Consider the following 25958-nt stretch of genomic DNA (forward strand, 5'->3'; position numbering starts at 1 on the left):
TACTGTATTCATCTCTTGCTCGCCCTCTACAATTGTTACCTACCGCACTATAAAAATTATTCCTATTTATAACATTTTGTCAAGTAATTGAAGTTTTCACAAGGAAAATACACTGCTGGTCATTAAAGTCAGCAAACATCAAATTTGCATGAAATGTACTATGTGCTTGAATTTGCAGATGATTTACATTCATTCCTCTGGCACAAAGTAGTTTTGTGTATAAGGAAAGGTTACTCTGTGGGAGAACAAACACTGCCAGATTGTTTTTGTCATCATCATATGAGCCCAGTACATGTTATGCCAGTAGGGGGTTGCATTGCGTAGACATTATGATCACTTCTGATTTGCATAGCACACAGTCTGAACATCAACCATTATGTCTAACACCAATGACTGTGGCTTATCGTGCAGAACAGGTTATCATAGAACAATGTTCTAGCTCCTATGTTGTTTAATATTCATACCAGTGATCAACTGCTGACTAACAGCATGTTGAATTCACCAGAGATGGGTGCTGAGGAATAGGTGGATGCTCTGACAGATAGCAGAAATGATTAGCAGCACTTGTAATGTCAGTGGCGCAATAACTTAACTTCAAGAACAAGTCCAAGAGAGAGTCTGTTAATCAGAGCCTAGCTGTCATACACATTTACAATCACAGAAATATTGCTATAACTGGCGAAGCTCAAGCCGATACTGCTCGTAGTTGAGTGGGCTGGCCTTGTTGCAGTCTCCTCTTTTGCCAGCTTGGTGGTGGGGCTTCGTGCATTTGCAGCAGGTGGTGTGACATTGAGCCAGCTATGGGTTGGCGAGGCTGTAATGTGATTTTCTGCCGGCATCGGGATGCACTCTACCCCAGGTGTGGTATCAGTACTGTGTGATGGGAGAAGAAGAAGAAGGGAAACAAAGAAAAGAAAAAAGAAAAAAAAAACACCTCGATGCTGTCATTGTATATTGGCATGGCTGGAGTGGGGGAAGGGGGGGAGGCAAGCCTGGTGCCACTGAGGAGGCAGGAGCTGAAACTGCAGGTGATGACAAGCTCTCCCATCATCCATCTTGGTAATGCCCAGAAGCATTGGCCAGAAACCTAGCCATAGGGTGCACACCTATACCCAGAGACAGCAAATCTTCTCACATTGGCAAAGGTGCAACAGTGCCTGGAGGGTCCATGGAGGCTCACTGGAAGGTGGTAGGGTGAAGGGGGGAACCTCTTGCAACTGGGACTGTGGTGACTGCAACAGCAGTGGCAGTGTGTCAGCGGCCATTGGCTCTCCGTCTGGCACCTGTGGCATGAGACTACAGGATGTGAAGGTGGCTGAGACTGCGGGGTCCTCCTTGACAATGAATCTGTAAAGGAAAAACCCATGGCAAGATCACACAGCTCACACAAGCAAAGCTGATTCTGCAGTTTGGTAGGACCCTGTAAGACAAAAAAAGGAGCGTCCCAACATTTTTTGGCTGACAGCTTGTTCTCATTTAGAACTCTATGCAAGATGAGCTGACAGCTGCTGAGAATTCAGCAACTGAAGCTGTGGCTGCCACAAGGAAAATCACACCATTTTCCTGCCAAGATAAGAGTTCTTGTGCCACCTAATCTCAGGTAGTGTGAGGGACTGGCCATGTTCAGCGAAACTAAAGTTATGCGCTGTCTTCCATACCCTCAAAATTATGGCTTTGCCTAGGCAGTCTTTATAAAGATCACTTAATTGATTGCGAAGTTGAGCTACACTGTTCATAGGCATAGAAGAGTTCTCAGAGAGAACATTGTCCTGAATTTGCAAACCAAACAAATAAAGTGAATCCGTGCCAAAAATATTTTCCCTGTCATGTGGGCACAACACTGTAAATGACATTGTTTTTGTAACAGTATGAAAAGTGGTAGGCAATAGTTTTGTTGCATCAAAAGATTTATCTTTAACTTGACTTTCTGTTAATTCCCTTCAAGTTTTTGCCAATTTGTCCCATAGTCTTTTAAACTCATTGGTGCTGTTTGTGACTTTCTCACTGGAAAGCTGCCCATTTTTTAAAGTGCAGGAAGACTCCTGAAATTTCTGATCTAACAGTGTTTGTAATTTTTCATTGAAACCTGAATGTGCCATATGCGAGTATATGGAATCCCCTTTGTTGCTTCTCTGTTGTAAAATTTCTATGCATGTTTGTGCATCTATCATCTAATCTTTTAACAACTTACATTCTGTTTCTGCAAAGATATGTAAACTGTCTACATCCATATGCAGATCTTTAATATGTTCATCTATCTCTTCCCTAACTAAGTCACATTCTTTCAGGACTTCAGTGTGTGTTCCTTCTCTTAACACATTGAGTCTTTGACCTACCTGATGTCCTGAATGCACCTCTAACGCTTCATGAGTGTCTTTAATCTGAGTTTCTGATTCTTTTTGCAGTCTGTTTTGTTTTTCCATTACTTGCTCATGAGTGTCTGTAATGATTTCCTAAGCCTTGACATAGTTCCGCAAACTTATTAATAGTCTCTTGACATTTACCATGACTGTCCATTACTTTTACGAATCTATTATCTATCACGAAAATTTTTTCATTAGATTGTTCTATTACTAGGAAAGCTTTTCATTTGGCCGTCTCTGTACGTCTTCCAGTTTTTGTAATAACATTTCCTTACTAATCTCTGTTGACATTTTCCTCCTTATCACCAGCATAAACACACTCACATATATTACTGATTCACTGCACTACTGTCACAAAAACAATTTTGCAATGAAATACTGGTGCAGCTCACCGTAGTTGTACTGTTTGCTGGTGATGGTTTGGTTGTCGACAATGGTGTCATGATGATGCAATGGTTTAGACAGAATGCTGACATCATGGTGGTGTAGACTGTGTGCTAGTGTCACAGTGGTGTAGACTGCGTACTGGTGTTACACTGGTGTAGACTGCACTCTGGCGATGGCCCAGTCGTCTACAGCTGCATGCTAGCCTGGCGTTGCTGGTTGCATGCTGGCTCTTGGCAGGTCATCTATGGCTGTGTGTTTTATCAGTTTAGACGGATGCACTTAGCCCAGGCACATCGTTGTAATCCCTGTTGTCCTTGGCAATGCGTCTTCTCTTTGCTGATTTATCACAAAATTTATTCCTTACACTGCTTTTTTTTTTTTTAAAAAAATGTGCCGCTTTCCACTTATAACCATACAGTCACCACATGGAGTGTTTTAAAATGGCTAATGACTGCTTGAGCAGCATCTGTTCTAGACCTATTACTCCATGCAGTTACCACTGACACCACCATTTTAATGCTCCCTTATTAGATTGTTGGAGAGATTCAACCTGCAACTCATGTGATTTATCTCTCTGTCCAGCTATGCTGTGCCCTGTTCTTCTTCGGCTTTGAACTTCTTCCTTCCGTGCAGATTGCTATAAGTGAAGTGGCTATAAAACAAAACACTGCTTCTGTAGTTACATAAAGTGTAGATTGGTTCCAATTATCTCTTTATATTGTCCCAAATTTTCATAAACAGTTACATGTTACATGGGAAGTTACTACTCCCAGAACCAGAATCAAAGTCATCTCATTACACATATGTGAATAGTATAAAGCAACTATCGCTCATATACATAATATTTATCCTCCTTGGTGTCAGATTTCTTCCATAGTACCAGAGCTACCTCATTCCTACTTGCTCCACCGAGATTACAAATGCTCTCCAGCAGATAGACTCTGCACCTGTTGAATAATGCTCTCCAATAGTTTGTGGTCGGATGTTTACAAACTAATAGCGATCATGCACATCTTTACTAAATGACATATGTGAGTTCTATATTTAAGTGCATGAGACGCCCTTCTAGAATGGCAGGGATCACTACAATGACCATGACAGTTTATGTTTCCACAGCTGCAAATTATATTTATTCATAATGGAAGCATGTTTTTGTGGTATTTTAACTAAGTAGCTCTGTTTCATTAGCAGTGTGTCACCTCTGCTACTTTCCTCTTGCTGATTTTTCTGTCACATTTTGTGTAAATGGTGCATCTGTGATGTGCCTTTTCAATTGGAAATGGAACAATGGCTGATCCTTTAACAAAGGAGATCATAGTTCAAACTTCTATTATGAAATTTGCTCATCAAATCACAGTTGCATCCATTACATGAAAACAATCATCTGGTCTAGTGTGGTAAACCTGCATAGCCAAACAAATGCAGCTGATGTTGAGTAATAAGTGGAGCATAGTTATACAGGGACAACATTATAAGACTGCAAATCCTTGAAACATGTGTAGATCCTCCTTGGAGATGGAGGGAGGGAGAGGGTGGGAGGGTAGAAAGTTTCTGGGATGCGATTGACAAAGAGATGCAGGAACTTATTTTCTCAGTTAGCCAGTTGAAGTTCAGTATAGTGAGGTGCCAAGAACTACCAATAAGAAAGGGTATGCTCAACACATTGTTCTGATGTTCAATCAAAATAACTACATCATTGATATGAATTACAGTAAATGCCTGATTTATTAATGTCCACTTTAATGTGACTTTGGATATAACACAGTGTCAAAAACTTTTTACACTCTGCATGTAGCATTTCTGTATTATCATTTACATGACAAAGACATTATCAAAGCTGCACAAAGTGATAGTGATAAAGCAGTTGAAGATAAGAATTAAGGAGAAGGATGCATAGATGGAAATAATGGATGATGCAAACAAAATGATTCAGTGAATGGACAGACAAAGTAAGCCAAACCACATTCAGTTGTTGCATCTGATGAAGATAAAACAAAAAGAAAGTATGTGAAGTGACCTGCAAAAAGTAGATAACCAACTTTTTTAAAAGCAGTAAAGAAATGACCATACAGTAGCTTGCAGATAGTGTTGTACATAATTGTGTATTTTGTATACCACAGTACAGTATTTTAATTGGTACTAGTGTAATGTCAATAGTTGGTTCATCGTTTGAGTGAAGGTTATCAAATTGCTGTATTTGATAAATTTCTTAAATAGTTTACTTGTAATATCCTTTAAGTTTAAATACTGTAGAATAAATAGTGCAGTATAACATTGCATAATGTGCTATTCCAAACTTCCCATGCATCATTTATCATTTCACTGCTCACTATTGACATATTGAAGTTACTTCTAACACCTCATTATATCGGGCTTCTACTTATCTGAAAAATGGCAAAGTACATCATTTTTAAACACATCTGTAGAGAATAACTCATGTTATTGTACTGAAGATCAGTTCTGTATAATTCATGATATTGCTCTAACATACTGTTTTTTCCTACTCTTCCACTTAGAATGAGATTTACAGAGAGACTGCAGACGTATATTGTTATGACACACAAGCAATGAGACACACATATAGTTGAAAAAGTTATACCACACTTGCAAAAACTTGTGTCCATATTGCAAGAAAAAATTAGTTGCAAATAGGGTCTAATTTGTATTAAAAAGGTTAAAACCATTGGTTGCATCCTGAAGAACATAAAAAATGGGCATCGTGCACTGGCATTCATTCCACAGATGAAATATATCAGATAATACAGCAGTGAAGTCTTTTACTTGGATGATCCTGGGTGGACAATAATCCAACTTGCAATAAATTATCATGTTCAACAATATTCCTAAGTGCATTATATACCCTCATATGGTGAGAGGTTGGAACACACAATGCACCCAGGAGCGTTGTTGAACATGATTGTTTTGGAGGTCCAGATGTTATGTTGTGGGGAGGCATCAAGAGGAGCTCTTAGAAGAAGAGGATATTCAGCATTCCCCTGACTTAAACTCCATCAAGCCTGTGTGGGATGTTTCAGAGAGACCTCAAGAACTCCTTACCAACCTTATGGCAACCATGGGTGTATGTTACGGAGTCTGTATCCTGTCCATCATGAACACAAGCCCTATTAAGAACCGTGTCCTGCTGTTTGTAATGCCCAAGGGACCATCTTAAATTGCAGGGACTTCTGTATAATTATTGTGTCATTTCTGTTCATTATGTATTTCTTTCTGTACCTTCTGTTCTATACTATAGCAGATCTTACTATGTATGGTCCAAATTTCATCGAGCGTATGTTACTTGGCAGTGACACGACATGCGAAAGTAATTTTGGTTGTAAGTTTAGCAGTCTAGCTTATATCCGCATCAGTACATCCCAAAGAACTTGCAGCTAGAAGGTTGAGAGTGACTTGCAATCAATCCATTTCCAGTAGGCACTGCTTCAAATTGGAGATGCAGTCCCAGTAAAGGAAAGAAATTTGAAGAGGAGTTTGGGAACTGTAATTATTTAGTTAAAAATACTTTCAATGAAATTAATATCAGTTCTTCCATGTCTGGCAGTAGTGATGACTCGGGAGAATCAGTTATGTATGACAGTGATAGCAATTGAGTGTGATGAACCTACTTTTCAGTTTGGTAAAACTAGATGTCATTAGTTTTTATTTTCCATATTTAGAAATGATGTGTGTATTGTAGTAGTGTACACTGTTGCATTTAGCATCTGAAAATTACTGAGTTGTTTCAGTTTATCCAAGATATTAAAGTATTTATTACACCTGAGGCCAGATTTAAGTTGAGAGTAGGTCCAAGTCCGGAACAAATCAGAATTGCTGATTCTTAGGTTGCTGGGATTGCACAAGGGAGGTGCTACTTATTTCCTCCTTGTCTTCTCTGTGTACCATGTCAGTTATAGGACAGAACAAGTTCACTTATGGTTCTGTCTTGAAGATGATGATGATGATGAGGTCCCATACTCCGACGAGCGTAAGGAATGATGCTGGAGACCCGCACCGCTGACTAGGCAAGGTCCTAGTGGAGGTTCTTTGCCGTTGCCTTCCTCCAACCATAATGGTGATGAATGATGATGATGAGGATGACACAACACCCAGTCATCTCGAGGCAGGAAAATCCCTGACCCCGCCGGGAATTGAACCCGGGACCCCGTGCGCGGGAAGCGAGAACGCTTCCACAAGACCACAAGCTGCGGATGGTTCTGTCTTGAGCAAACACAAATTCTTCTTTAGCATCAAGACAGTGACACAGTGTGTGTAAGAAAATACAGGTTACCTAGAGGCATGAATAAGTAGAAGCAACAAAGAAATCATGAATGGGAACAAAATATCAGCTATACTGCAAATGACAGACAACCATGTAAACATCAGTATGAGATACTGAGAAAATTCACTGAAATGTACCGGGTGACCAAAAAGTCAGTATAAATTTGAAAACTGAATAAATCACAGCGTAATGTAGATAGAGAGGTACAAATTGACACACATGCTTGGAATGACATGAGGTTTTATTAGAACCAAAAAAATACAAAATTTCACAAGTGTAAATACAACAAATACAGTTTGCACATTTCCATGGCAGTCTTCATGTAAGCCAGTCACAGTACAAGATCCATGATGTCATGGAAACATCACTGATTCATCACGCAAACTCATAAACATTGCAGTTTGAGTGCACAAGACATTAGATGCCTGAATGATTAGAAATAAAAATGCTAAAATCTATAACCATACAATGAAGCTAACATACACTGAATTAAAGATCTCTCCAAAACACATCTGTTAGTACCATTTGTTGTGGTAAACTGTCAGGAATTGTGACATTGTGGGATAAGAAAGCTACCTATAGATTTTATCTTGAAGTTGGATTTTGATGTTATTTAGTAGCTGATCATGAAACGGAAAGAAGATACAGTAAGTAAATGTTTGGCTAGAGTGTGATATCTTTATCTTGAAGTTAGCTTTTGATGTTATTTAGTAGTTGATCATGAAATGGAAAGAAGATACAATATGTAAATGTATGGTTATAGTGTGATATTGCTCCCATCTCTCTTTTCAGATCTTGGTTGTAGTGACAGTCTGATCTGGAGTGTAGCCTGAGGTCTAGGTTAGTTCTGATTGATAAATATAGCTGCCTTCCCCAATATGGAGACCATGAGGTGCGCCTGCCAGAAAGTAACAGACATTTTGATCTATCATTGCGGTGGGTGGGGCCACAGCTGTTACCTTGGTGCTGCAATCAAAAATCCCACCACCGGTGAAGTGTGTTCTGTGATTAGATTTGTGTTGACAAAAAATGTAAACCAGTTGAAATTGATCACAGTCTTTGTAATTTGTATGGAAAAAAGGAGTAACAGGTTTGGGATACACTTATTGCAAAAGTCTTGTTTTTCATTACAAAGTGAGTCCACACACAGACAATTATACCTGAGAGCTCCTGCGAGGTTTTGGATGGGACGAGTTTGATCATCCATCATATAGCTCAGATTTGGTACAAAGTGACTGCAACCTCTTTCCAGCAATGAAGACATGGCTTGCTAGACAATGCTTTGATACTGATGTCAAACTGCGTGCCATTATATACCAGTGGTTCCAACAGCAAATGCCAGATTTCTACAGAGATGGTACTCAAAGATATTGGACCACAGTATGATAAATACCTCAGTTTGAATAGAGATTGTGTGGAGAAATAACTTAAGAGAGTACCATTAAAGTGTATATAATAAAATCTGTTTTTCCACATTGTTAATTTTATATATCAAAACATCTGCTGCTACTTTCTAGATAGCCCTTATACCAACAATTTATGACGAATATTAAAAAACTTTCTTTTACAATTACAAAGCTGAACCTTTTCTTTATTTTAACTACAATTTCATTCGGTCTTAAGATCATCTTCCTGTTACATAAGAAATAATTAACTGACAACAGTAAGGATAGGTTGCTAATCACCATATAAAGGAGATTTTGAGTCGCAGACAGGCACAACAAAAAGACTTCTACACATTTAAGCTGAAGCAGAAAACACACACACACACACACACACACACACACACACACACACACACACACACACGACCACTGTCTCTAACTGCTGTACCCAGACTGATTCACAATTGTGTCTGATGGGAGCAGCAAACCAGTGGTGGAGGTAATGAGGAGGCATGGAAGGGAGAGGGAGGGGACGATAGAAGGGTTGGGTGGGGTAAGTTGTATAGTTGCTTGTGAGAGTGTGCAAAGATATTGTGAGGACAGGGTAGAGGCTGCTAGACATAGTTGGGAGGTTAGGGAGAGCGGGGGGAGGAGTGGAAATGGAGAGATGTGGAGAAGGGGAAAAGGAGTAATGGGTGCATTGGTGGATTAAAAGGCTGTGTTGTGCTTGGGTGGGAGCAGGGAGCAAGGAAGGGGATAGTTAAGTAGTTCAGAAAAGATCGTGTTGGTAGGAAGATCCAGGAGGCACAGGTTGTGAAGCAGTCATTAAAGAGAAACACATTGTGTTGGACAGCATGTTCAGCAACTGGGTACTCTGGCTGTCTCTTGGCCAGTCTGTTGTGGCCATTCATGCAGACAGACAGCTTGTTAGCTGAACATCACACAAATGAAATTTCTTTTACAGAATGTGAACCATTAAATGATACTATCAGTACAAAATCCGGCACAATTATGCAAATATTCAATGATTGACAGATTACTAATACAGTCTTTGTTGTTCTTCATGCAGCCATGAAAGCATTTTTAAATATCAAAAAGCTGTGTGATACGAATATTGCTTAAACAAAATATTAAACATACATTAGGCTGGAGTATTTGAACTATTCGTATTTGAAGAACACCAGTCAGCGTCATCATCCTCAAATATATTGTCGAGAGACTCGGGATCGTGTTAGAATTTGTGCTGCAGCAGTAAGTGCCGCAAGCTGCTAACCCAAAGGAGTGAGGAATAGAGTCAGCCAAAAGATGCAGTGACTACAGTTAGATGTGTAACTACTTGAGTGAATTACTTGTCAAATACAAACAGAAACATGGATAGTTATGTAGAAGAGGAACAAAGAGATTTGAACTTTTACCAAACTGGTATGCAAAGTTGGATCTCTAGCTTAAAGTATATGTCTTAACCAAGTAGATGTTCATACATGCTTCTAGGACATACTGATACCAGATGATTCAAAAAGAATGAGCAGATTTTAAAAATTACAGGCAGATTATAAAAGATAGAAATATGTTGCCTGTGTCACTGGATAGAGGAAGGCTCAAAGTTTTGGCACAGCTGTGGTGTTGTTTGTAGCAACATGGTGACTACACCACAAGAGAAATCTTTTGTTTGTCGGAAATGCATGAAGTCAATCCATTTTTCAAGTGCAACGTGCATTCCATCACCGATTCAACTAAAAGCTGCCTCTCCACAAGAAGATTCATGACTAGCAAACACTTTTCCTGAACGACTCATCTTTTCGGATGAATCGATGTTTCATCTGTTGGGTAAAGTGCCCGTAATGAAAGAATTTAGGAGCCACAAAAGCCTGGTATCATTGTGGAATATGAAAGGCACTCACCAAAACTGAATGCGTTTTGTGCCATTTCTGCTCACAAAGTTTATGGACCTTTATTTTTTATGGAGGAAACCGTGACAGGAATCTCATACCTAGACATGCTGTAAAATCGCTTGTTTCCTCAACTTCACAAACATTCCAATGATTACATTTTAGTGCATGACAGCTTCCCACCTCACTTCCACTTGGAGGTGCAACATTATCTTAACAACACCATACCACAACGCCGGAATAGAAATAGTGGGCAACGAGATCTTGTTCACTGATTTTGGCCTCTCGGGTCATTACACATCACACCTTCCAATCTTTTTCTGTGGGAGTATATAAAAGGCAGTCTTTGTCTCACCTGTGACAGTGGCAGCTACTCTTAAAGAGCAGAGAAGTCAAATTGTTGCTGTCAATTCAATTAAAATCTGTTGGTTTGATGTTTCTCAAGCAACATATGGTGCTCCTGTTGAGTGTATGGTATAGCGTCTGTGCGAACATAAAACTTTGAACCTTCCTCTATCCAGTGACATTCACAATGTGTTTCTACCTTTCACAGTTTGTAATAAACAATTGAAATCTCTACTTTCATTTTGGGTCACCTTGTACTTTTAATTTAAGTATTTATTTGCAGACAGTATAGATGGATCTTCTGCGAATGTATATGTGCTGATAGCACCTCTGCTTTTACAAAAGTTACTCTGCATTTGATTCAGGCTGCCATGTTGTTGTGGTCATCAGTCGAGAGACTGGTTTGATGCAGGCCTCCAAGCTACTGTATCCATGTGCAAGCTCCTTCATTTCTGAGTAACTACTGCAACCTACTTCCTTCTGAATCTGCTTAGTGTATTCATCTCGTAGTCTCCCTCTATGATTTTTCCCTCCAAGCTCCCCCCCAAATACTAAATTGGTGAACCTGTGATGCCTCAGAACATGCCCTACCAACTGATCCCTTCTTCTGGTCAGGTTGTGCAACAAATCCATCTTCTCCCCAATTCTATTCAGTACCTCATCAGTTAAGTGGTCTACCCATGTAATCTTCAGCATTCTTCCGTAGCACCACACTTTGAAAGTTTCTATTTTCTTCTTGTCTAAACTATTTGTCAACCATGTTTCACTTCCACACATGGCTGCACTCCATACAAATACATTCAAAAAAGACTTCCTGACACTTAAATCTATACTCGATGTTAACAAATTTCTCTTCTTCAGAAATGCTTTCCTTGCCGTAGCTAGTCTACTTTTTATATCCTCTCTACTTTGACCATCATCACTTGTTTTGCTCTCCAAATATCAAAACTCATCTACTACTTTAAATGTCTCATTTCCTAATCTAATTCCCTCAGCATCATTTGATTTAATTCAACTACATTCAGTTATCCTCATTTTGCTTTTGTTGATATTCGTGTTACGTCTTTCTTTCAAGACACTGTCCATTCTGTTCAACTGCTCTTGCAGATCCTTTGCTGTCTCTGACAGAATTACAATGTTGTCGGCAAACCTCAGAGTTTTTATTTCTTCTCCATGGGTTTCGATTCCTACTTTCTTTTGTTTCCTTTACTGCTTGCTCAGTATACAGATTGAATAATATCGAGGATAGGCTACAATCCTTCTCAACCTCTTCTTCCCTCTAAAGCCCCTTGACTCTTCTACGAGCTGCATCTGTACAAATTGTAAATAGCCTTTTGTTCCCTGTATTTCACCCCTGCCTCCTTCAGAATTTGAAAGAGAGTATTCCAGTCAACATTGTCAAAAGCTTTCTCTAAGTCTACAAATGCTAGAAATGTAGGTTTGCCTTTCCTTACTCTATCTTCTAAGATAAGTCCTAGGGTCTGTATTGCCTCGCGTGTTCCAACATTTCTACAGAATCCAAAATGATCTTCCCTGAGTTCAACTTCTATCGGTTTTTCCATTCATCTATAAAGAATTCATGTTAGTATTTTGCAGCATTGATGTATCAAACTAATAGTTCGGAAATTTTCACACCTGCTTTTTTGGGATTCTAATTACTATATTTTTCTTGAAGTCTCGGGGTATTTCGCCTGTCTCATACATCTTGCTCTCCTGATGGTAGAGTTTTGTCATGGCTGGCTCTTCCAAGACTGTCAGTTGTTATAATGGAATGTTGTCTACTCCCGGGGCTGTGTTTCAACTTAGGTCCTGTTCTGTCAAATTCTTCACACATTATCGTATCTCCCATCTCTTCTTCATCTACATCCTGTTCAATAATATTGCCCCCAAGTACATCACCCTTGTATAGGTGCTCTATATACTCCTTCCACATTTCTTCCCCTTCTTTTCTTAGGACTGGTTTTCCATCTGAGCTGTTGATATTCATACAGGTGGCTCTATTTCTGCAAAGGTATCTTTAATTGTCCTGTAGGCAGTATCTATTGTACCCCTTGCGATATATGCCTCTACATTTACATTTTTCCTCTAGCTATTCCTGCTTAGGCATTTTGCATTTCCTGTCAATCTCATTTTGTAGACATTTGTACTCTTTTTCGCCTGCTTCATTTACTGCCTTTTTATATTTTCTTCTTTCATCAATTAAATTCAATATCTTTTTTGTTACCAAAGGATTTCTACCAGCCCTCTCTTTTTACCTACTAGATCCTCTACTTTCTTCACTATTTCATCTCTCAAAGCTCCCCATTCTTCTTCTACTCTATTTCTTTCCTCTGTTCTTTTCAGTCGTTCTCTAATGCAATCTCTGAAATACTCTACAATCTGTGGTTCTTTCAGTTTATCCAGGTCCCAACTCCTTAAATTCCCACCTTTTTGCAGTTTCTTCAGTTTTAATCTACAGTTCATAACCAATAAATTGTGGTCAGAGTCCACTTCTGCTCCTGGAAATATCTTACGATTTAAAATCTGGATCCTAAATCTCTCTCTTACCATTATATAATCAGTCTGAAACCTTCCAATGTCTCCAGTCCTCTTCCATGTATGCAGCCTTCTTTCATGATTCTGAAACCAAGTATCAGCTATGATTAAGGTATGCTCTGTGAAGAATTCTATCAGGCGGCTTCCTCTTTCATTCCTTACCCCCAGTCCATATTCACCCACTACTCCTCCTTCTCTTCCTTTTCCTACTATTGAATTCCAATCCCCCATTGCTATTAAATTTTCGTCTTCCTTAACTATCTGAATAATTTTATCAAGCTCTTTATCATCTGTGTAGCTAGTTGGCATACTTGTACTACTGTGGTAGGCATGAGCTTCGTGTCTATCTTGGCTACTATAATGCTTTCAATGTGCTGTTCATAGTAGTTTTACTGAACTTCTCTAATTCCCACAATATCTAATTTTAACCTATCAATTTCCCTTTTAAATTTTCTAATCTACCTGCCTGATTAAGCAATCTGACACTCCACGCTCCTATCCGTAGAATGCGTTTTCTTTCTCCTGATAATTACGACCTCCTGAGTAGTCACCGCCCGGAGATCCGAATGGAAGACTATTTTACCTCTGGAATATTTAAATGACCATGGCATCGATGCCATCGTCATTTAACCATACAGTAAAGCTGCATGCCATTGCAAAAAGTTACAATTTCGACCTGCTTGCAGCCGTTCACAGTACCAGCACAGCAAGGCCATTTTTGTTAATGTTACAAGGCCAGATCAGTTAATCATCCAGTTTGTTGACCATGCAACTACTGAAAAGGCTGCTGACCCTCTGCAGGAACCACACAGTTATATGGCCTCTCAACAGATACCCCTCTGTTGTTGACTGCACCTATGGTACAGCTATCTGTATCACTGAGGCACAGAAACCTCTCCACGAATGAGAAGATCCATACATCTACATCTACATCTACATCTACATCTACATCTACATCTACATGACTACTCTGCAATTCACATTTAAGTGCTTGGCAGGGGGTTCATCGAACCACAATCATACTATCTCTCTACCATTCCACTCCCTAACGGCGCACAAGAAAAACGAACACCTAAACTTTTCTGTTCGAGCTCTGATTTCTTGTATTTTGTTTTGATGATCATTCCTACCTATGTAGGTTGGGCTCAACAAAATATTTTTGCATTCGGAAGAGAAAGTTGGTGACTGAAATTTCGTAAAAAGATCTCGCCGCGACGAAAAACGTCTTTGCTGTAATGACTTCCATCCCAATTTGCGTATCATATCTGCCACACTCTCTCCCCTATTACGTGATAATACAAAATGAGCTGCCATTTTTTGCACCCTTTCGATGTCCGCCGTCAATCCCACCTGGTAAGGATCCCACACCGCGCAGTAATATTCTAACAGAGGACGAACGAGTGTAGTGTAAGCTGTCTCTGTAGTGGACTTGTTGCATCTTCTAAGCATCCTGCCAATGAAACGCAACCTTTGGCTTGCCTTCCCCACAATATTATCTATGTGGGTTTTCCAAGTGAAGTTGTTTGTAATTTTAACACCCAGGTACTTAGTTGAATTGACAGCCTTGAGAATTGTACTATTTATCGAGTAATCGAATTCCAACGGATTTCTTTTGTAACTCATGTGGATCACCTCACACTTTTCATTATTTAGCGTCAACTGCCACCTGCCACACCATACAGCAATCTTTTCTAAATCGCTTTGCAACTGATACTGGTCTTCGGATGACCTTACTAGACGGTAAATTACAGCATCATCTGCGAACAACCAAAGAGAACTGCTCAGATTGTCACCCAGGTCATTTATATAGATCAGGAACATCAGAGGTCCCATAACGCTTCCATAGTTCATGAGGGAACAAGATGCCATATAAAATACCATTTGAAGGAAAAATACCTGATATATTATCTGATGATATTAATTTTCTCCACAGATATGACCTTCACCCCTTAGACATAGTACTAACACTGGCAGTTTTGCTCTGGAGGCCCAAGTCACAATTTCCTTACAAACCAGAGATTATCTTCAGTGATTATCACTTGCTTCAAATACTCAACAGAATACGAGACATGTTAACTATTACTTGTGATTTCCTGCACTTGTTTTCAAAGAGGTTACAGCACAAATTATACATCTGAACTATTGTTTTAGGTAATTACAGAAATGCTCATGATGTATTGCTGGGTATGTACCAGGAGCTTCGCAGAAATGGTATTCGTATACCATCTGAAATGCAGATCAATCTATCCCTACTGCACTCCTACATCCTTGTACGCCTGCATGTTCGTCAAGGACAACATGCAAAAGGTGCACGGATGCTGATCCGAGTTGCCAAAAATATCTCAAAATTTCCTTCTCGTAAGTAATCCCGTACGCTACTTTTCCTATTTTTAAATAAAACTGAGAATTTTAGGTGTAGGATGTTGTACAGAAGAAGTAATTATTTCAGTGATGATAATTTGAGGTACCTAAATTTATTTTTTACGTTGTTAGTTTTTCTTTCTGGTGTATTTTTATTTTTTCCCTGTAAGTGTTAAATACCAATAACTAAATAAATTGGGAAGTATTGTAAGAGTACATACCATTACTTTAGTAATTCCATGGTCGTTGTTGGTTCTCACAGATATTGTTCCTATCTTGACATCCACTGTGATCGAATGCTCACGAGCAGGTCTCAGGAAATCAGCATTCACTTATGCTGCAATGCTCATGCGCCCTGAATATCGCTCTCAGGTGGATCCGAAATATGCAAAGAAAATTGAAGCAGTAGTAAGGAAACCAGCAAGAGGAGCTCCTGAAGAAGATGAATCAGTTTCTCCTTGCCCATATTGTTATTCTGATCTTCCCGACACAGAATTACAGTGTCCTCGTTGCAAGAACACTATCCCATTTTGCATTGCTACGGCAAGTATCATAAAATTCTTTCTAAAGAACTTTGGAAAACATACAAGTTACATTTTGTAATTAGATTTATAGACTAGGAAATTGACTTGATATTCAACAGTCTCTTTCAATATGTGACTGTGCAAACAAAATATGTTGCAGAAAGTTTTGATGTAAATATTTCATGTAACTGTTAGCTTCATGTAACACTAGTTGTACTACCAGCTTAAGTTATTTCCCATTGATAGAAATTTGTATGTTTATTTTATGCAGGGGCGTCATATTGTCAAGGATGATCTCACAGCCTGTCCACATTGTGATTTTCCAGCTATATATACAGAACTCGTCACGTAAGTGTTAAGTGAATGTGCATGGCAGTTAGTAATATATAAACAAATGAATTAGTACTATTATATTTCATGAATGACAGTTGGCAAGTTCCTAGGATTATAGGATTAATTAATGACATGAAAATAGTATCAGCTATATATGAAATACTTTATATTTGGTATTAGAAGCATTACAGATGCCTATAACTAATATGGTATTATGAATTTCTTTACAACTGAAGACAAAGTAATAAAATCTAATTTGATTTCAAAAAAATAATACAAAAAAAAAAAAAAACCCTGGAGCTGCAGAGGTCTCTGACTCACTCTACTGTATTATGCCAGCTGCTCATGAATGATGTGTGATGTGAGAAGTCATCAGTGTTCTTCAGAGCATATTATTTTATTATTGTTAGGAGCCAACCAGACTGCCCGCACTAGCGAGCAGTCGAGTGGCCAGCCACTAGCTGGCTATGGACCCCGCATTGGTCTCGGAGGGTCAAACCAGCAACCAGCCATGGACTGGAATGCTGGTGCCCCACCTGCTGCTGCTTGTAGCTGGTGTTGAGACATGTCCCGCCGTCCAGGAGAGCTGCCACACTTTAATCTCCCTCGTTAGAAAACCAGCACCTATTTATTCACGGCTGTGTGCCTCTGTTTTGCTAACGTGCCACTCCGAGTCATGTACTCATAACACCTATGTTGTGCTAGTGGGCCCTTCTGCCTGTAACTTGTGCCATGCAAACCACTGCATTTACTCTTTTCGGTGGTTCTACGGCCCTGTAGCCTCCATTCTACTTCGCAACTGCTGGTAAGCGTAACTTACTGTAACCAGGTTTGCGCCTGGCTGTAACTTGTGTGCTCAGAAATGTTGCTCCAAATCTAACTTTTTCCTAGATTAAATGGTGGTGTTGCTACATTATTGCCCCCTTTGGTAAGACCCGGTCCCCGGGTCGACCTCTAACTACTGTTAAACTTGTTTGGATCGGCACATACTTATGACATATTTACTACTACTATTACAAAACTTAGATGTGGTCTAGTCCTCTTAAAACACATGACATGAGACAAAACGTAAAAATTCCTTACTGGATGACCACTCCACTTAATGCTTGATTAATCCCTTACCTACCCGTCTTACGCCCTCGGTATCCAATCCACTGGGATTTGGACTACCGTCGGTCCACTCTTGGAATTTGCTCTCTGCCTGATCAGAATGAAAACAACAGAGTTAATGCTGTGATGGCACTTGTAACAGAGGAGCTCAAAACAATTGTTACTTGCTGTTGCCTCTCCCTATATTGAGCAACATGTTGCTCAAGCTATTTGGCTGATATGCGCTCCTCTTGCTCTGAAATGAACTGGTTTATGGATCTCAACAGACCTGACTCCATAGTTTGGTTTAACAAGGTCACATTCTGCCTTGGCAAAAACTCTTAAAGTTGCTTCTGGCCAGTGTAAGGGGCTGTGTAACATTCAATTGTGTGGCTCCTGAAATTGACGCAGGCAGATGGAAGATCGGTCCTATTATGTTACATGCAGTTCCATTGATTAAAATTCCATTCCCCTCGAGCTCTATATGTTTTGCTTCTGCAAATACTTCCTGCTCAAAACAGCTTGCTACTACTATCAAATTTTCGTAATTGGAGAAGATCCAATGCATCCCAACCTATTGGAAGCTCAATTTTGGCTCCATGATGTCCCTTGGACAGTCTATTTATTTCCTCCTGGTTAAAAATAACTGCACCGTGCACGTGTCCGATTGGTGCTTATCACCCTGGCTCGACATACCGTTACCTTCCCTCTATGGCAATTCCTTAATTCCTCCCTTGTCATCTTGACGTACTGGCTGTTAAATGCCAAGATCAGCAATACCTCCTCAGTTTTTTACTTCTACCAACTTGCTCGACACTCCCCTTTTCAGTGACCTGAGGATAGTGATCACCATCACCCTTCCTCCCTCTTCAAAAAGACTGCTGTCCCCAGCAGGCTCACAATACTCGAAAACACATAAAACATATGAAAATACAATGCCTAATTAATCCACACAAACCCGATGATACTTAACAAGAAAACATAAAAACTACAAATACTACTTTCTGGATTGCAAAGTATACGGTACATCAAGCTGTACTCTATCTTCCTGGTTTTCCCTGCACTTAACACCTCTCTTCACTCTCTCTCTCTTTCTTTCTCTTCCCTTCCTGTGGCATGCCTGGAATCACATCCGCGCAACCTTTAAATTTCCACAACTGCCCAATGTGTACTATTGTTGTTCTAGTAGGCAAGCTTAATATTAACAGGAGATGCGGTTTCAACTACTTGGTATGGCCCTTGATACCTTGTGACAAACTTCTTCGTTTTCCCTTTTTGTGTATAGGTGCTGGATAACATTACCCATTGCCCTACTCTATACTGCATTAAACTTCCTTTCCGCTTCACTGTGCCTTCCTGCCTTTCCAAAGACTCCGTATTTGTCTTTTGTACCCATTTCCAAACATCCTGAATTCTTTTGCTACTGCTAGGTCATAATCTATGACTTCTATTTTTGCCACCTTTCTACTCAGTGCATCCGCATTACCGTGCTTCTTCCCAGGCTTGTGCACCACCTTGTAGTCGAATTCACTAATCTTCACAGCCCACCTAGCGAGTCTTGTGGATGGATCCTTCAACCCCAACAACTACTTCAACACAGCATGATCTGCTACTACCCAAAATCTTCTCCCATATAAATAACATTTAAAATATGTGATTCCATAGATTACACTGAGCATCTCCCTCTCTGTTGTTGAGTAATTCCTTTCTGCAGCATTTAACTGCCTAGACACATAGGCTACAGGATGTTCTTTCCCATAAATTTCCTGACTAAGAACACACCCTAATGCTTGATTTGATGCATGGCATGTTAGAATAAATTCTTTTTCAAAATCTGGAAACAAGAACTGGACTAGATGTTAACACTTCTTTCAGTTTGTCAAATGCTTTCTGATACTCTTCTGTCCACTCAAATTTCACACCCTTCCATAACAATCGCGTCATTGGCTGTGCTAAATCTGCAAAACCCTACACAAACTTTCGATAGAAATTGCAAACTCCAACGAATGATTGCACTTCCTTAATTGTTTTCGGCTTTCAAAAATCCATTACAGCCTATACCAATCTCGGACCTGTTCGCACTCCATCCTTACTGATGGTATGACCTAAATATTTCACTTCTTCCAATGCAAAATGACACTTGTCCAGGCTCAATGTCAAATGAGCTGCTCTTAACCTCATAAAGACTTCCCTTAACTGCTGTCTATGCTGCTCCATACTACTTGAAAACAATATAATGTGTTCCAAATAGACAAGACACTGCCATGGTTTTAAACACCTTAACACACAATCTAGCAAACTCTGAAACATTGCCGAAGCATTTTTCAAACTGAATAGCATTCTGATGTACTGGTAATGGCCTCCAGGAGTATAAAAAGCAGTTTTTGGACAATCCTCTGGAGCCACCTCTAACTGATGATAACCACTTGTCAAATCCATCCAAGTACTGGCACTGTTCTAAGTGATCCAAAGTCTCCAATATATTCCATGTCGTGAGCTCAAACGTCGTACTGTACAGACAACGCCCCCTATTATGACACCAAATATAGATGTTGGCACGTGGTGGAGGAATGTAAGACATGATGGAAACTGTCATGATGTGCTGTATTAAAACTTGACCGTGATCTTCAAGTGTTTTATTATTCCCAGCTACAGTGTCGTGTTCCTCTCTGTCTACATCACAGGGTCCTTCAGTGCCGAGGACACCACTTCGCTGTCTGTAAAACAGCTTGGCACGGAAGGGCTGTCTCAGCGACCCGCCATCCAGGAGAGCTGCCACACCTTAATCCCCCTCGTTCGAAAACCGGCACCTATTTATACGCGGCTGTGCACCTCTGTTTTGCTAACGTGCCGCTCCAAGTCATGTACTCATAACGCCGATGTTATGCTAGTGGGCCCCTTCTTCCTGTAACCTGCGCCATGCAAACCGCTCTGTTTACTCTTTTCAGCGGTTCTATGGCCCTGTGGCCTCCATTCTACTTCTCAATCACTGCTAAGAGTAACTTACTGTCAACAGGCCCACGCCTGGCTGTAACTTGTGCGCTCAGAAATATTGCACTGAATCTAACTTTTTCTTATCTTAAATGGTGGTGCTGCTACGTGTACAATGCCATCCCAGTAAAAGTGTAAATGTTAATGTAGAAGAAGTTGAATAATTTATTGGTATGACCATGCTTATGTCCATTATTCAACTCCCAGCAATAAGTCGTTATTGGTCTCAACATTTGGGCGACCCTGCTGTAAGTGACATAATGAGCTGTAACCAATGGGAAGAAATAAAATGCTGCGTATGCTTCTGTGATAACAGTAATCTAGTCCCCACTAGTGACCCCAACCATGACAAGCTTTTCAAAATTCGCCCAGTGCTAGACCAATTGTGTGGATGACTTGTGAGTACCAAAAGAGGAATTTTTAGCTGTGGATAAACAGATTATTCCAACAAAGTGCAGATCTTCAAAAAAGCAACCTAATTCTAATAAAGTACATAAATGGGAGTTCAAAACTTTTGTTCTCAGTGGGGTGTCAGGATTCAACTATGATTATGAAATGTTTACTGGAGGTCAGAATAATCTGGTGCTGTGAAACCAGGAGTTAGCAGCAATTTTGTTGTGTGTCTTACGCAAACAGTCCCATGACATGTGAACCACAAGCTTGTTATTGGCAGTTGGTTCACCAGCATATCTGTGGAAGTGTATTTGCATAAGGAGGTAATACAGTCACTAGGAACAGTCTGTGCCAATCTTGTACCAGGTTGCGTTTTTCCTAAAGAGGCAGCAATGAAGAAGAATCCGAGGTAACGTGAAGGAGAAGGTAGCAAACAGCAGATGGCGTACAATTGTCACCAGTATGCTGGTTTGGCAACAGAGTAGTCAACACTTTGTCCACATGTGTTGGATCCAAGCCAGAAGGTGAAAATAAGATGCTTTTCAGAAAGGTATAGAAATACAAAATGGTACCTTGTCCACACTCTGTGATGATCTACAGTGACTACATGAGTGGTGTCGATCTGTTAGATTCTATGCTTGGATATTACAGAATTCAGATCAGATAAAAAAAAAAAAATGGTACGTGAAGATATTCTTTCATCTAATTGATCTAGCTTTTGTTAATAGCTCACTACTTTGGAGAAGGAGAAATACAGACTACATGCCCCTAGCGGATTTCATGGTAGCAGTTGCAGATGCCCTCTGTAAAAAGGGCAAAACATTATCCAAGATGCGAGGTAGGCAAAGCAACGAAGTCCGAAAACAGCTGGACAGTAAGAAGAAGAAAGGTCCTTTGGCAGATCTTCCATAGCGTCAGGTATGACAGGATGGAATAGTTCACATGCCAGTCTGTCTCGAAAACCATGGTTGATGCAAGTATCCAAATTGCAATGGAAAATCCTACATAGCATGTCGGAAGTGCAGTGCATCTTTATGTTTGAATAAGGAGAGAAACTGTTTCATGAAATATAGGCTAAATGATAAATAATTTTGTGCGATTTCTGATAAACACATAAATTAATGAACAGAAATTGTATTTATTTAAAAAAATAATCTTACTTCTGCTAATGTACGTTTATATCTTGTAGTATATTTTCAAAGTGTTTTCTCATCCAGCCTGTAATTAGCATCACAGTATGTTAGCCATAACAGCGCTGTCCCACATATGGCACAAACCCTTAAATCAAAACTAATGGAGCACACATAAGAGATATAATTTTTATGTATTTTCCCAGACACCAGGACACTGAAATTAACCTGTGACATTTTTTTCACAGCAATAAAAAAAGTCATGCAGTAAGGGGTTAAGTTTTAAATCAACTAAATTTTGAATGCTGCAGCTATCTTGTGCAAAATAACATTTCTTTCAGTTCCCACATTTTTTAGAGGCGTACATTTATGCCTGTTTTATAGTTAGGTAAGCTTACATTAATTCTATGAACATAACAATCTACACTCCTGGAAATTGAAATAAGAACACCGTGAATTCATTGTCCCTGGAAGGGGAAACTTTATTGACACATTCCTGGGGTCAGATACATCACATGATCACACTGACAGAACCACAGGCACATAGACACAGGCAACAGAGCATGCACAATGTCGGCACTAGTACAGTGTATATCCACCTTTCACAGCAATGCAGGCTGCTATTCTCCCATGGAGACGATCGTAGAGATGCTGGATGTAGTCCTGTGGAATGGCTTGCCATGCCATTTCCACCTGGCTCCTCCATTGGACCAGCGTTCGTGCTGGACGTGCAGACCGCGTGAGACGACGCTTCATCCAGTCCCAAACGTGCTCAATGGGGGACAGATCCGGGGATCTTGCTGGCCAGGGTAGTTGACTTACACCTTCTAGAGCACGTTGGTTGGCACGGGATATATGCGGACGTGCATTGTCCTGTTGGAACAGCAAGTTCCCTTGCCGGTCTAGGAATGGTAGAACGATGGGTTTGATGACGGTTTGGATGTACCATGCACTATTCAGTGTCCCCTCGACGATCACCAGAGGTGTACGGCCAGTGTAGGAGATTGCTCGCCACACCATGATGCCGGGTGTTGGCCCTGTGTGCCTTGGTCGTATGCAGTCCTGATTGTGGCGCTCACCTGCACGGCGCCAAACACGCATACGACCATCATTGGCACCAAGGCAGAAGCGACTCTCATCGCTGAAGATGACACGTCTCCATTCGTCTCTCCATTCATGCCTGTTGCGACACCACTGGAGGCGGGCTGCACGATGTTGGGACGTGAGCGAAAGACGGCCTAACAGTGTGCGGGACCGTAGCCCAGCTTCATGGAGACGGTTGCGAATGGTCCTCGCCGATACCCCAGGAGCAACAGTGTCCCTAATTTGCTGGGAAGTGGCGGTGCGGTCCCCTACGGCACTTCGTAGGATCCTACGGTCTTGGCGTGCATCCGTGCGTCGCTGCAGTCCAGTCCCAGGTCGACGGGCACGTGCACCTTCCGCCGACCACTGGCGACAACATCAATGTACTGTGGAGACCTCACGCCCCACGTGTTGAGCAATTCGGCGGTACGTCCACCCGGCCTCCCGCATGCCCACTATACGCCCTCGCTCAAAGTCCATCAACTGCACATACGGTTCACGCCCACGCTTTCGCGGCATGCTACCAGTGTTAAAGACTGCGATGGAGGTCCGTATGCCACGGCAAACTGGCTGACACTTACGGTGGCGGTGCACAAATGCTGCGTAGCTAGCGCCATTCGACGGCCAACACCGCGGTTCCTGGTGTGTCCGCTGTGCCGTGCGTGTGATCATTGCTTGTACAGCCCTCTCGCAGTGTCCGGAGCAAGTATGGTGGGTCTGACACGCCGGTGTCAATGTGTTCTTTTTTTCCATTTCCAGGAGTATATTATGTTTTTTTAAGTTGTTATTACTAGTTTTGTGCAAATTAGGCTACCTAAAACTAAAATACAGAAGTGTAACAGTACTTCAAGGATGAGTGTGGCTTTAATTTTGATGTGGTGTGCTATGACTGAGTATAACTTAATGGTCATCCTCCAGATGGACAAACGCAACCTAGAAAATTGAGCTTCTCATTATTCTGTAGGGATTCAGTTGTAAACTGTCACCTTTTGGCCTAAACAACACACATCTCACATAGTATGCAGAATAGTTTGTCAATCAAATTACAAACTTGATGGCCAAGCAGTTACACAAAGTACACAGACAAAGAATTAATAAATAATGGCAAAATAAGAATATATGCCACAGGATAAATAACACTGGCAAATTGCACTGAAATAAATATTAACTTCCAGTGTGTATTTCAACAAAAGAAACCCCAAAGAAATTACGTACAAACTCTGGCCATGGAATTCTGTTATGAAAATAATTAAAACTATGAGTAGCAAGCAGAGTCATAGTCAATATCCCATGCACTATTTATCATTAAAGTTTGAACTGGAAATAAATCACTGTAGTAATCGTCAGCTATGTGAGAAAAAGTTCTATCCCCACTCACAAATATGGTATTATCAAAGTCTGTCATTACTAAGAGTTCTACCTTTTGGACAGGAGGACTTTAAAAACTCAGTGCACCAACAGAAATTTACACAAAGTACAAAATGCACAAATATTAAGCACTCTATATATCCGTGGCACTCTGGGCCGCACAAAATCTCACCAGTCTTACCACAAACCTTGAACAAAATACTCCAGTGAAATGACTTCCACCAAAAAAAGCATCAAGGCTCAATCTGCCTGCTTATTTAAAGTCTTGGCCAAGTGAACTACTGCTGTACACAAGACACAAGCTTCCCGTGCCACATTATTGTAATATGTACGGTTTTTTTAAGCTCCATGTAATTTATGCACATACAGTAAACATATTCTCCATTTATTATGTATCTTCATTACATTCATTATTCAAATGGGTGTAAGTTTTTGACAAAAATTATATATGAGAGTGTACTGAAAAGTAATAACTTTTATTCTGTTCTCAATATCAGTTGAAGTATTACATGTCACACATATTATTCTGTTGACTTTTCTGCTTCCCTGACACAAGTTGTTACCCTCTGTCACTAGAGGGCTCCGAATTGTAGCGTGTAGTAGGGAGATGTGTAATGTAACTATATTGATGTGTAAGAAACGATCCTCAGAAAACTGAAAGCAAGAATTCAGAGAGTTCATACACACATGGAGTACCCTCTGCTTCAGCATGACAATGCCAGACCACACACAAGCACTGTGATACCTGCAACAGTCCGACACTTCAGCTTCACTGTCTTTGATCATCTTCCTTACAATCCCAACTTGGCTCCTTTTCATTTCCTTCTGTTTCCAAAACTTAAAGAACACCTTCGGAAACTTTACTTCGGTAGTAATGAAGCAGTGCAAACGGAGTTTAGGCTGTGGATCTGTCAATAAGTGAAACATCCCACAGTGATGTTATCAACAAACTGGTTTCTCATTGGAAGAAATGTGTTTGTTGCCAGGGTGACCGTGGAGAAATAAATATGTAGACATGAAGAATAAAGACAGAGAATTTTAATAAAGTTTGTTTTACTAAAAAAAGTTTCAAGAGTTTTCACGTAAATAATTTGGAGGCCTTACTTCTGAACATCTCCTTATAAATTACACTTGTACTGAGTGCATGGCCCAGCACAAGTCAAATGCACGGCTGACTTCAGCATGCTGTGGCAGCACCATGCTGGTCAAATCAACACTGTTAACATTAATAATTAGTACAGTATTTATTTGTGCTAATAATTACAACATGCTACTGAGTGGTTACAATTAAACTGATGGCATTCCAAAAAAATCAGTGCAGGATACGTACATCACAGGACACTGGAACATTGTAGGTGTTGTGTTGTTGTGGTCTTCAGCCCAGAGACTGGTTTGATGCAGCTCTCCATGCTACTCTATTGTGTGCAAGCTTTTTCATCTCTGAGTAACTACTGCAACCTACATCATTCTGAATCTGCTTGGTTTATTCATCTTTGGTCTCCCTCG

The 25958-nt window shown here is 40.4% G+C and overlaps 1 protein-coding gene across 1 annotated transcript in view; it reads left to right on the forward strand.

Annotated features, from left to right (window-relative positions):
- LOC126355026 (WD repeat-containing protein 19) overlaps nt 1-25958 on the forward strand; it is a 293157-nt gene that overhangs the window by 254417 nt on the left and 12782 nt on the right. The window contains exons 22-24 of the mRNA XM_050005172.1: nt 15332-15538; nt 15804-16084; nt 16337-16413. Coding sequence (XP_049861129.1) covers nt 15332-15538; nt 15804-16084; nt 16337-16413 — 565 coding nt within the window. The remainder of the gene's footprint in view (nt 1-15331; nt 15539-15803; nt 16085-16336; nt 16414-25958) is intronic.

Source organism: Schistocerca gregaria, chromosome 3, assembly GCF_023897955.1.
Source record: "Schistocerca gregaria isolate iqSchGreg1 chromosome 3, iqSchGreg1.2, whole genome shotgun sequence".
In the NCBI taxonomy this organism is placed as follows: Eukaryota; Metazoa; Arthropoda; class Insecta; order Orthoptera; family Acrididae; genus Schistocerca; species Schistocerca gregaria.